We start from the raw sequence: 12062 nt of genomic DNA, 5'->3' as shown, positions 1-12062 counted from the left end.
GACCAGAGGATGGTAAGCCAGTAGGAGAAATAGCCAGAGGAAAATTTATGTGCTGATGAGTTGTGTCTAAGAGAAAAAAAGGATGATGTTTTCAATTATTATAATATGGTCTGTATAAAAAAGTTAAAATCATATAGACATTTTCTACTAAAACTAGAAATTAATAACAAAGTAAAAAACAAGTAAATCCACTTGAAATTTTAGGAATCTATATAAAATACCTCTTAGATCAACAGGGAAATAAGATCCAAAATAGTCTTTTTGTTTTTTAGAAAACAATGGTAAGAAAAATTTAAAACCCTACAATAATTTAGTATCTATAAAATATAACCATAGTGCTTAGAAGAAAATTCAAAAACTTAAATACTTATAGAATAAAAATGAAAGAAAAAATTAATTAAAAATCTCGCTCAAAAAATTAGAAAAAAAGAACAAAGTAAACTGAAGAAGAGGGAAGAAATTAACTGGTATAAAAGCTTTGGTTTGTTAGAAAACAGAAAAAAAAAACTAATTCATAAAGCAAAAACAGATTCTTTTAAAAAAAAATCAGTAAGATAAACAACTAGTAAATATAATGAAAACGGCCAAGAAAGCAGACATAAAAATAAGAAATGGCAAGGTGAAAATAATCATGAATACAGAAAGATAGCTGAAATAAAGATTACTTTGCCAATAAATTTTAAAACATAGCTAAAATGAATAATTTTCTAGGAAAACATAATTTATCAAAACTGATGACACAAGAGATATACTGTTTCAATAGATTAATTTCCACAGAGCAAATAGAGAATGTGGTCAGATTTACCACCTCTTTCTCCCAGGAAAAAAGCTCTAAAAAGGTTACTAAAATTTTAAAGAACAGGCCATCCAAATTCTATTTAGACTGAGAACTAAGAAAAAGGACTTCCAAACTATTTTCATGAAGTAATATCATGCTAAATAAAGATTGTTCATAAAAAGAAAACTACATACTAGTTTCCTGAAAATTGATGTAAAAACTCTAAACATCTAACAAAATAGCACACTAAAAGACTCAGTGTAGGGGCTGGCCCCGTGGCTGAGTGGTTAAGTTCGCACGCTCCGCTGCAGGCGGCCCAGTGTTTTGTTGGTTCGAATCCTGGGTGCGGACATGGCACTGCTCATCACACCACGCTGAGGCGGCATCCCACATGCCACAACTAGAAGGACCCACAACAAAGAAAATACAACTAGGTCCCGGGGGGCTTTGGGGAGAAAAAGGAAAAAAATGAAATCTTTAAAAAAAAAAAAAAAGATTCAGTGTTGTTTATTTGAAGAATGTTAGAGTGGTCCAATGTGGGAAAATCTATTAAGATAATTTAACATATTAATAGAGCAGAGGAAGGGGAAAAATCACATGAGCAACTCCAAAGATGCTGAAAAGACAAATAAAAAAAGAACCATTATTGATTTTAAAAAAACAGCTCCATAAAACAGGAATGATTCCTTCCCTAAAATGATAAACTATATAATCTTAACATAAAAAGGCAGCTTTGGAGTTATTAGTCAACACACTTAAATAGAAAAAAATTAGAGGTAGAATAATTTAAAAGAAGGAGGTAAAACTATTTCCAGATGATATCAGTGCATAAATGGAAAACTGAAGAGGTTTAAATAATATAAATGGTAACAGAACTAAGTAAGGCAACACGATATAAATTCAAAATACAAAGACTAATAGCCTTTATATATATATATCTTTAACAATAAAATATGATGGACAAAAAAGATACCAGTCTAGATAGTAACAAAAAGAGCAAACTTAAAATAAATATGTAGGGGCCGGCCCCATGGCTGAGTGGTTGGGTTTGCGTGCTCCACTTTGGTGGCCTGGCGTTTCGCTGGTTCGGATCCTGGGCATGGACATGGCACCGCTCATCGGGCCATGGTGAGGCGGCATCCCACATGCCACAGCTGGAGGGACCCACAACTAAAAATATACAACTATGTACGGGGGTCTTTGGGAAACAAAGGGAAAAATTCAAAAAATCTTAAAAAAAAAATATATATATATATATAATATGTATGAGGAAAACTCTAAAACACTCATGAAGCATTTGGCATTAGATTTTCTACAGAAATCATACACCGAATCACAAAAAGGAGAACTCTGCATAAAGTGAAAGTGGCCTACCAGGGGTGTTCATGAAGAGAAATTGAGCAGGTATGGAGACAATAGCTAAGAACAGAGTAAATACCGTGTTCAACATGGCCAGGCATATGGTCCCCATGATGGGCGCTCAGTGAGCCAAGAAGTTGAAAGAAAGATTTCTCGGACTCTGAAGGCCTGGCAGTAGTGCTCTTTTATTCAGAGAATAGCATGGAGTAGCATGGGGACAGGACCCATGGGCAGTGAAGAGCTGCAAACATGGGTTGAGGGTAGGGCTAAATTTAAGGCATAGGTATGTGAGTTATATCTTTACAAGACAAAGGAAAGATTATGTAAAAAAGTCATTAAAATGGTATCAGTGTACGTGGGGTCTGGTTATCAGGTGGTCCTATAACTTTAGATAAGAATCAGATCAGATCAGGTCAGGTCGTCCTATGGTTCCAGGAGGATGCTACAGCTCGGTATGTAGGGCAGGTCATCTTGGGCTTCTCTCCCTGGGGCAGCCTTGATCCTCATCACCCCTGCTGCAGCTCTTCACTGCCCATGGGTCCTGTCCTCAGGCCACGGCTCTTCACTGACCATGGGTCCTGTCCCCATGGTATTCTCTGAATAAAGGAGCACTACTACCAGACCTTGAGAGTCCAGGAAATCTTGCAACTCCTCAGCTCGCCAGGCCCACATCATTAAAAGTGAGACACAATAGAAAGAAAGGCTTGGACACATATCAGAAGTGTTGGCAAACAGACATACATTTTAATTTTGAGAGTTAAAATAATACTTTTATGGTATATACATAAAATATCTAACCCATGTGGGGGACTGGAATTGGCCACCCCAAGATCCGTCTATTTGGCATGAGGATTATTTTGGACTGGTTACTTTTAAAAACTGCAGACATGAGAGAAACTCTGAAAAGTAGAAGCTACCCTTTGTTAAGAGACATTTACTTTTGTAAAGGAAATCTCCATCTGTAAAGGTGTTTCCCTCTCTGTACCAGGAAGAAGGGGGATGACCTGATCTCTAGAAACTCTTACCAATGCAGAGGCAAGGACTTAAACCTGCATAATGACCTTACTCTTGCTTACCGTGCTTTTCTGGTAATCTCCCATAACTCCCAACATCCTCCTTTGCCTTGAGCTGAGGAGTGTATTTAAGACGACAGCCTCTGCTATTTTGGTGAGTTGCTCAGTTTGCCTGAGTCTCTCCCATGTATACATGTTATAAAGCTTTGTTTAATTTTCTCCTGTTATTCTGTCTCATGTCAATTTAATTCCTAGTCCGGCCAGAAGGACCTAGACTGAGCAGAGGAAATGTCTTCCTCCTCTACACCCATTTTTACGAATTAATAGAACAAATACCAAAGGATTCTAGTCTATTAAAGACTGCTGATGAGAATACAGAAAAACATACGCTCTTTCTTTAATCAGCTAAAAATATGTAAACATAAAAACATAAATGTAATTCCCCCTTTACAGAGAACCACTTTAACTGAACGGAAAATGTCACACAAATCACCTAGACTTATTAGTATGTTTGGGCATTTTATTTTTAACCACCTTGCTTTGTTGATACAAGGTCTGGGATACAGAAGATTTGGTTCCAAGGAAGTCCTATTTGCATTTCAACACTGGGGACAGTGTACAAAGATCTGAAAATAATAAAATCTGACATCCAAGGAACTGTACTTCTGAGAACCAATTTTAATCACATCCTGACAAGCCCATACTGAATGCTGATATTGAACAATCTTCACAGTCTATTCATGATCATCTTTCTTATTTCACTGAGAAAATAGCAACAATAGAAGAATATGCTATCCTCTCCACCATGCTGACCAACCTACGTGCATTCATAACTACACTGCTTTCCCTTTTACTCCCTCTTGTTCCCTGGATCCTATCCTCTTCCTCCATCCCCACCTCAAAGGCACTGCTCCCACATTTATGCTCTCTCTCTATTGCATCAATTTCCCCCACCTATAGAATCATTCCCATGAGCACACAAACATGCTCTAATATTTCATATCATAAAATACACTGCTTATAACCCATATCCCCAGGGTTGCTATGAACTCTACTTCCCAGCTTCCCTCCATATATAATTCCTCCAAAGAGTTGTCTTACACTCATTCTCATCACCGTCTCATCTACCCTTTTCTCATTAAGTCGTTCCAATTATGTTTTCACCCTGACTCTACTAAAATCACTCGTGACAAGGTCACCATCTTGCCAGAACCTGGGGTCAATTCTCAGTCCTCGTTCTCTATTCTTCCCATTTGAAACACTTTCTTTTGTTTCTATTTTATATCAGTGGCTGCTCCTTCTCCACCTCCTTTGCTGCTCCCTCTTTCAAAGGTCTAAATGGAGGAGTGCCCCAGAAATCGATCCTCAGGCCACTTCTCCTATCTGCTTTCTTCTATCTGCATGCCTTCCTTAGATGATCACATTCAGACCCATGGATTTAAACTTCAAGTAAAGACACCCAGGTGGACATCAGGCCATAATCTCTCCCTGACTCCAGGGGTACATATTCAGCTGCCTTCTCAACATCTCAAACTGGAAGAATAACAGACATCTCAAACTTAAAATATTCAAAACAGAAACTCTTAATGTCTACTTTCCAACCTGCTCTTCTTATCTTTCCCCCCTCAGTAAACTGTGCTTCCATTCACCCAGCTATTCAAGCTAAAATCCTTATCTCCTCCTTTGATATCACTCTTTCCCACTTACTCCACTTATACTTCCATCAGCATGTTCTTTTTGGCACTACCTTCATACGTATCACAAGTCTAACAGCTTCTTACCATCTCCTACCCTTGCCTTTCTTATCCAAACCACTGTTATTTCTAGTCTGAACGGCTGAAATTGCCTCCGTATCAGTCCTTCCTGCTTTTGTGCTCAACCAGAGGGATCATTTTAGAACACAGAGCAGACTATAGCTTCCAACTTCTCTTAATGATTATATTATCGGGGCCTTGCCTGACTCTGATCTCATCTCTTGTTACTTTCCCCTCCCCTTCCCTGTTCTAGCCATAATGGTCTCCTAGTTATTCCTCAAATATGCAAAGGTAGCTTTTTTCTATCTGCTCATTAAGTCATTCCAATCACGTTTTCTATCTGCTCAGATTGCTCTTCCCCTAGAGAGTTACATGGCTTGAGCCCTTCATGTCTCTCCTTAAATATCACCTCCTCGAAAGTCTTCCCTCATTGGTCTACTTCTCTGTATGCATGCTATACTTCAGTAAAATTTACTTAAAGGAAGAAAGAAACAAAGGAAGAAAAGAAAAAAGACTAATGAATGATCTTGTTTAAGATGTCTAACTTTGGGGCCAGCCCTGTGGCGCAGTGGTTAAGTTCGCATGTTCTGCTTCAGTGGCCCGGGGTTCGCCAGTTTGGATCCCGGGTGCAGACCTAGCACCACTTATCAAGCCACGCTGTGGCAGGCATCCGACATATAAAGTAGAGGAAGATGGGCACGGATGTTAGCTCAGGGCCAGTCTTCCTCAGCAAAAAGAGGAGGATTGGTGGCAGATGTTAGCTCAGGGCTAATGTTCCTCAAAAAAAATAATAAAATTAAATTAAAAAAAGATGTCTAACTTTGAGTCAACAATTATTATGGCCAAATGTTTACTGACTAAACTGATATTATCTTATTCACTTGGAACCTCTGCATTTCATTGTGTTTTTTAGTATTAATGACATTTAGTTGTAAATGTCATTTAATTACCTAAATGTAAATAAGAAAATAAGTTAAGAGAAGAAGGGCATGTTTTTCTTTCCTTTGGTAGAAAATGAGTCAGGAGATAGAACACTATAAACAGTGGGGGCACTAAAATAGCTTATTGTTACAAAATAAGAACTTCTAGCCTAAAATGAGTCTCCTCAGCCAGACCTGAATATACAAAGAGTAAAATACAAAATGATAATGTACGTCTCTATGTAAAGAATTTCAAGGATCTTTTTTCAACAAGAGGTTCAAAGACAGATGAAAATAGCAGAGGGGCAGAAGCTAAACCAAGGGATCATTCTCCCTACAGGTTCTCACAATTCAATACATACATACACACATGGAAAAAAGCAAATAAGAATCCAAGGATCTAAGGATCTATCTTCTAGAGTAAGTCATATGAAACTTTAGTTGTTGATAAAACATATTATTACGTCAAGTATATTTTTTGTAGCCTTTTATTTCCCATTTAAAAATTTATGAGGAAGTTAAAAAAAGATTTCTCTGACCATAACTGAAACAGCATTCCCATCCCACCCCATTCTCTATTCCCTTCCTCTGCTTACTTTTCTTCAGAGCACTCTCTTATTACCTGACATTCTATTTTCCATTGATCTACAGTTACTATGTTTCTCTTATTACAAGGTAAATTCCATGGGGACCAGGACTCTCTTAGTTTTGTTTACCACTCTATCAATAGTGTCTAGCACAGTGCCCAGCTCAGAGGTCAGTCTATCTGTTTGATCTATAAATGCAAAAGAAGAAAGCAACTGAATCAAAATATAGATAGAATGGCTGTCAGGAAGGAACAAAGGGAGAACCTCTCCACCCCATGCCCCCTTCAAAGGGAGAGAAAAGCGGAGAGAACAACAACAAAAAAGAAGAGTGGTAAATGAGATAAAGTAGTTCTGTTAGCATCGCCAACTAAGACCTTAATTGCTCCCCAGGTCTCAGACCTTTTCTCCTTAAACCAGGGACCTTCATAGAGGGCTTTCTAAACAACATCACAAGGGTGCGACTCATGAATAATCAGTCGCATGGTTTCCTCTGTGCCGGGAGCCGCCCACCAGTCCGCTAAGCCTCTACCCAAGGACACGGTCCGGGAGAGAGATGAGGGAACGCACGGCGGACCCTCAGAAGATGGCGGTCGGCCGCTCCTGATCCTACTCATGCTACTAATCTTAGCAATATTGCTCTTGCTGTTCTTTTTCTGTACATGGGGATATGTGGGGAAGATCTCTCCAAGCAAGGGAAAGGAGCTGATGTAACCTGGCCTTCTAGGGAAGGTTCAGGGGAACAACAGCCTGAAGGGAAAAAACCTTCTGACCCCCTCCTGGAAAGGTGGAAAAGGAGCTTGGACAGCCCTCAAGGAGGAAGGCTTCTAATAATCAGCCTCAAAGGAGAACATTCCCTCCTCAGGTCCTTCTAGGAGGTAGATATTATCCTAGGCCTGTTAGGACAGGAGGTAAATGGTGGCACCCACCCAGGAGCAAAGATATGCAAAAGGTACACTCTCCTAAAACAACTCATGATCCTGATAAAGTTGCAGAAAAATATCATAATATATTGACACAGAGGAACTGGGATTATGATGAGGATTGGGAACCCTATAAAATAGTTAACGGTAAAAGAGAAACCCCAAGCACTGTGCCTGCGTGGCTTTCGATCAGACAGAGCTGGGGGCCTATGTGTACTTGGTCCCCTTATACTGTGCGATACTTCTGCTTTCGTTATTACAGGAATAAAGATAGAGGCTTAGGGCCATTCGACCCATAGGGAACTGAATCTAGACGTTACACCCCGTTTTGCAATCAGTCTTAGACATCTAGACGCCTAGTAGATATACAGAAAAGGTCAATACCTATAATTAACAAGGGTTGCTTGCTTCTCATACACATACTGTGCTAATATTATAACAAGATATGCTTATGTACCCATTTTGTTTGTCAAAATTATGTACTGGGATAATTCCATGAAATCATAAATGCGTGATCTGGACCCTATATAAGTGCTTGAATGCTTTGAATAAATGAGACTTGGAAACCTCACTTCCAGTCTCACTGCCTCTCATTCGCCAACACCGTCCATCCCTCAGGAAACCTGGACTCTGCTGGAGCTGGACTCCAGCACCTCTGGTGATGGCTTCCCCCTGCCCAATTGGCCCTCACTCACCTGGATATCGTCTTTTTCCTTTCCTCACAACTTTCCAGGGCTCTTTTCCTTGCTCCAATAAAGAAATTACATCTGGTTTAGAAATGAAGCAACCTGGTTAGAAAAAAGGAAATGTAAGGTGATAAGGAAATAAAAAATAAATTCAAAAGCACTTTGATTCAGTGTTGGTTAAACTTTTAATAAACTATAGGTCAAACGGTAATTGATAAAACCTTTAGAACACAAAACAGAAAGATGGTTAAAAAACATTCACATTAAGGTTACAGAATAAATGGAGAATAGAGAGGGAGGGAAAAAGTCTTATTTTAATTTATATTCATAAAAGTACTCCTTCTTGAGAGGCAATAGTGGCTGAGAACACAGACTGCCTGGCTTCAAGTCCTGCCTCTGCCACATCCCAGTTGTGTGACCTTGGACAAGTTACCTCTATGCTTTATTTTCCTCATCTATAAAATACGGATAATAATTATACATATTTTACATGATTGTTGTGAAGGTTATATTAATATATATCTATACCTCAACATTGCCTAAAATATATACTAAGCACTATATATATTTTATTAGCTATTATTTATTGTTATTGTTATTTTGCTGAGAGGAAAACAAGAAGCTTCCTGAGGCATTTATTGTTATTTCTTAGGATATTCAGACAATGTTAAATGCAAAGTTCTTGGATTTTTTCTTTTTTTCTGCTGAGGAAGATTCACCCTGAGCTAACATCTGCTGCCAATCTTCTTCTTTTTTTTTTTTTGCCTGAGGAAAATTAGCCTTGAGCTAACATCTGTTCCAATTCTCTATTTTTTTGTATGTGGGACACCTCCACAGCCTGGTTGGTGAGTGGAGTAGGTCCACACCCAGGATCCAAACCCAGGCTGCCAAAGTGGAATGCACAGAACTTTAACCACTCGGCCAAAAGGCCAGGCCCAGTTCTTGGATTTTTAACTTTCAATCATAAAAGTAGATAAAAGTGAATCTGCTTGTTTATTAACAAAAGGAATGAGTTCTTTTGAATTGTAAATAAATCCTGTTGATCCAACTTACCACTACAATAATTATGTGTTCTTTTGATAGTCAGAGAAAAACCAAGACACAGAGTGTAGCTATTTTCCCTACAGGTATATAAAAAAACAGCAAAACACCTAGAGCAATTCTGAGTTCAAACACAAAATGAAACCTGGTTTCTTTGACGTTGGTAAGGCTGTAAATCCCCCAGGTTTCAAATTCAGCCTTTTCATCATTAAGGAAGGCCTGAAGGCCACTTAAGGATGAAGATGAATATGCTTACTGGAGGTGCTCAATTCCAAAGAAACAAAGTTCAAATCATTCCCTTGAGAACAGGGAGCAGAAATCTACATAATTTCTTGACAGATATTCCTGAAATTTCCAGAGAAGAAAGCTGGTATTCCAGAAAACAGAGTCTAAATTACTAGAGGCAGATAACTTTACCCAATGAGACCAAGTTGCTGTAGTTCTCCAACATTACATCTCTGTACAAGGCCCTCTGTTCCAAGTCCAGGTACTCCCACTCCTCCTGAGAGAAGTCTATGGACAAGTCACTGAACATCACTGATCCCTGAAATGACATATACTATGTATAATACAATTAAAATTCAGGAAAATTTGCTTTAAGATAGAAGGAGAAAAGATAGAAGAGATACTGCAGGAAACAGACCACATAGCAAGCAAACAGGCTTGGGCCAGAAGCCTGTAACATAGTGAGTTAGGAAAAGAGTGTGCCCCAAGCAGCATGCCTATATGTTCTCGAAGGATCCTGCTGCTACAGACATAACCTCTTGTGTCCTCTGGCATATCTTAATTATCCAAACGTGTGGGAAAGAAAAAAAGACAATGAGTTTTCCAATTAAATGCAATACTGTATATAAACCTCCTGGCTACTAAGTATCTCCCTCATAAATTCTCAAGAAATGTGAGTTTTTCTACCCTTTCCCCTTATAGAACAGATTTTTAAAAAAATTTTCCCTACAATTTTTATGTTAGAAAAGGATCTAAATACAATTAAAGAATTTCTCCCAAGTTCATCATTGAAACAGATCATATCATAAGCATTTTCCCATTTATGACAGATTCTTTAATTAACTTAAAAAAACCCAGGTTGTATAATAGTCTATGCAATGGATATATGAGATGATCATTCTTCTATACTTAAATATTTTTGGTATATATAAAACATTTAAGGTCCTCCTCAATTCTGAGAGTCTACAACTACTTATATATCTGCATGATCTTCTTACTGGCTATCATTTTCTATCCCTCATTGCATGCATTCCTCGTTTCCTGAGGCAGAGGATACTGATGTAGGTTCTGGATACTGGTGATCAAGAATCACAAAGATGTCATTTTAGACCAGCACATCCAATTCACCTACAAATGGAACCCTGCTCCTGGTGGATAACTCTTAGGGATTCCCAGAAAAGATCCCTGATCTCTCTGGAGGCAACATCCAACCACGTCCCTACCCAGTCTTAAAAGCCTCACAAAGTATGAGATCTCATCATATACGGAGGCTGAGGCCAACCAAGAGCAAATCTTATCTTATATACTTGGAAAACTCAAATCCAGAAAAGTACAGAGTTTTCCCATGAGTAGTCAAATGAGGCCATCCTCTCTCATCAACTCACAGGAGATGGTCAAACATCTCCCTCAAGGGATTTCACTTCTGTTTCACTGCAGCTGTTAGCAAAAGATCAAGGACATACGAAAGAACTGAATGATTTGTTCCATGGATACATGAACAATGACTGAAAAAAAGAGGACTCATAGGATAGACACTGTGCTATTTAGCCTCATCCCTCATTGGATTTGAACGAACTGGGAGAAGAGTATTAGATGCGGCTCTGATAGGTAGAAAGTTTCAGGATAAAGAAATGTTCATAGGACCTTAACGATGACTATTTCCAGGAGAAAGAAAGAGTGACTTACATGGGCCATGGTTTAGAAATTCAAGAACTGGTCAGTCCTCCTTGGGGTTTACTTGCATGGAGAAGCAGAGTCCATAGAGGCCAAAGCTAGGGGGAGAAAAAGGAGGCCATGAGATCAGACAGGCCTCATAACTCCCAAAATGACTTGAGCTAGTATGTCCTTTCCCCTCCCTTGACCTTCCCACCACACACACCCACACACATCAACACACATACACACATACACACATACACACTGAGGGAGATTTGAGGGAGTCTGGACAAATCTAATCCCTACTCATAAATTTCAGGGCTGATAAAGGTCCATATCATCTAAACTAGAATTTCTTTAAAAGAAAGGCCTGCTTGGATTCATCACATACAAAGAGAGAAGTTCATAAGAACCAACCCTGGCATCCATTACCATTGCAAAACCGCTGCACTGGCAGCCGTGCCTGCCTGCAGCCAGAACAGTAACTCCCAATATTTTGTGCGCTCATCAACCATTTTCAATGAGAATCATCCACATCGCTTTCCAAAATGACTATCATTTGCCGTTCTCTTTCTCACAACCTAGTCTAAAGAGGTGTGGATTCACGCTCTCAGCAGGCAGACAATAACACATATCTACTTAGCAAGAACTTTCACATGATGCCTATTTTATATACAGTAACTGTAGCCTCAGGATTGCCATGTAGTATAGTAATTATCCCCTCCATGCAATGGATCAGAAAATTCACACTAAAAGAAGTAAAATCACTTGCAGAAATTTAGTTAATAACTGGTATACCTTACAGGTATACCAAAAAACTGGTAAAGCTGCATCTAGAATCCTTATTTTTCTAACCACAAAGTCAACTGTCATTCACCTCTAGCGCTTGGCTCTGCAACCAAGAATCTCTTGTCCCAATGAGAGAACCATGAGCACGCATGACTCCCTAAAAAATAGAAATTAACACATCAAATCGCCAAAAGATATTAAACCTCACTTTGAGTACTGATGCCCCTATTAGCAAGTTTGTGAGGAAATGAGCATTCTGACTTGCATACTTTGTAAATTTAAAAGTACGTGCAAGCAGCATTTAAACCATGCAAACCCTCTGACTCAGAAATTC

General features: G+C 38.9%; 1 protein-coding gene across 6 annotated transcripts in view; it reads right to left on the bottom strand.

The window, feature by feature from the left end:
- The window catches only part of LOC100629880 (zinc finger protein 14 homolog), a 101303-nt gene that overhangs the window by 38722 nt on the left and 50519 nt on the right, over positions 1-12062 (bottom strand). For 3 of the 6 annotated variants that reach the window (XM_005596204.4, XM_023651343.2, XM_023651342.2), the window contains exons 2-4: positions 10970-11055; positions 9476-9602; positions 8027-8119 (exon numbers count right to left, since the gene is read on the bottom strand). The exons of 1 other annotated variant lie outside the window; for it this stretch is intronic. In XM_005596204.4, the coding sequence (XP_005596261.2) occupies positions 8027-8119; positions 9476-9602; positions 10970-10978 (229 nt within the window). In that variant the 5' untranslated portion in view covers positions 10979-11055. Of the gene's footprint in view, positions 1-8026; positions 8120-9475; positions 9618-10969; positions 11056-11816; positions 11881-12062 lie in introns of those variants that run through there. 2 more of the 6 variants (XM_023651344.2, XM_023651335.2) reach the window with 2 other exon arrangements.

This window comes from Equus caballus, chromosome 10 (assembly GCF_041296265.1).
Source record: "Equus caballus isolate H_3958 breed thoroughbred chromosome 10, TB-T2T, whole genome shotgun sequence".
Classification (NCBI taxonomy): Eukaryota; Metazoa; Chordata; class Mammalia; order Perissodactyla; family Equidae; genus Equus; species Equus caballus.
Note: the sequence above shows the minus strand (reverse complement) of the source record. Positions and strands in the feature narration are given on the sequence as shown.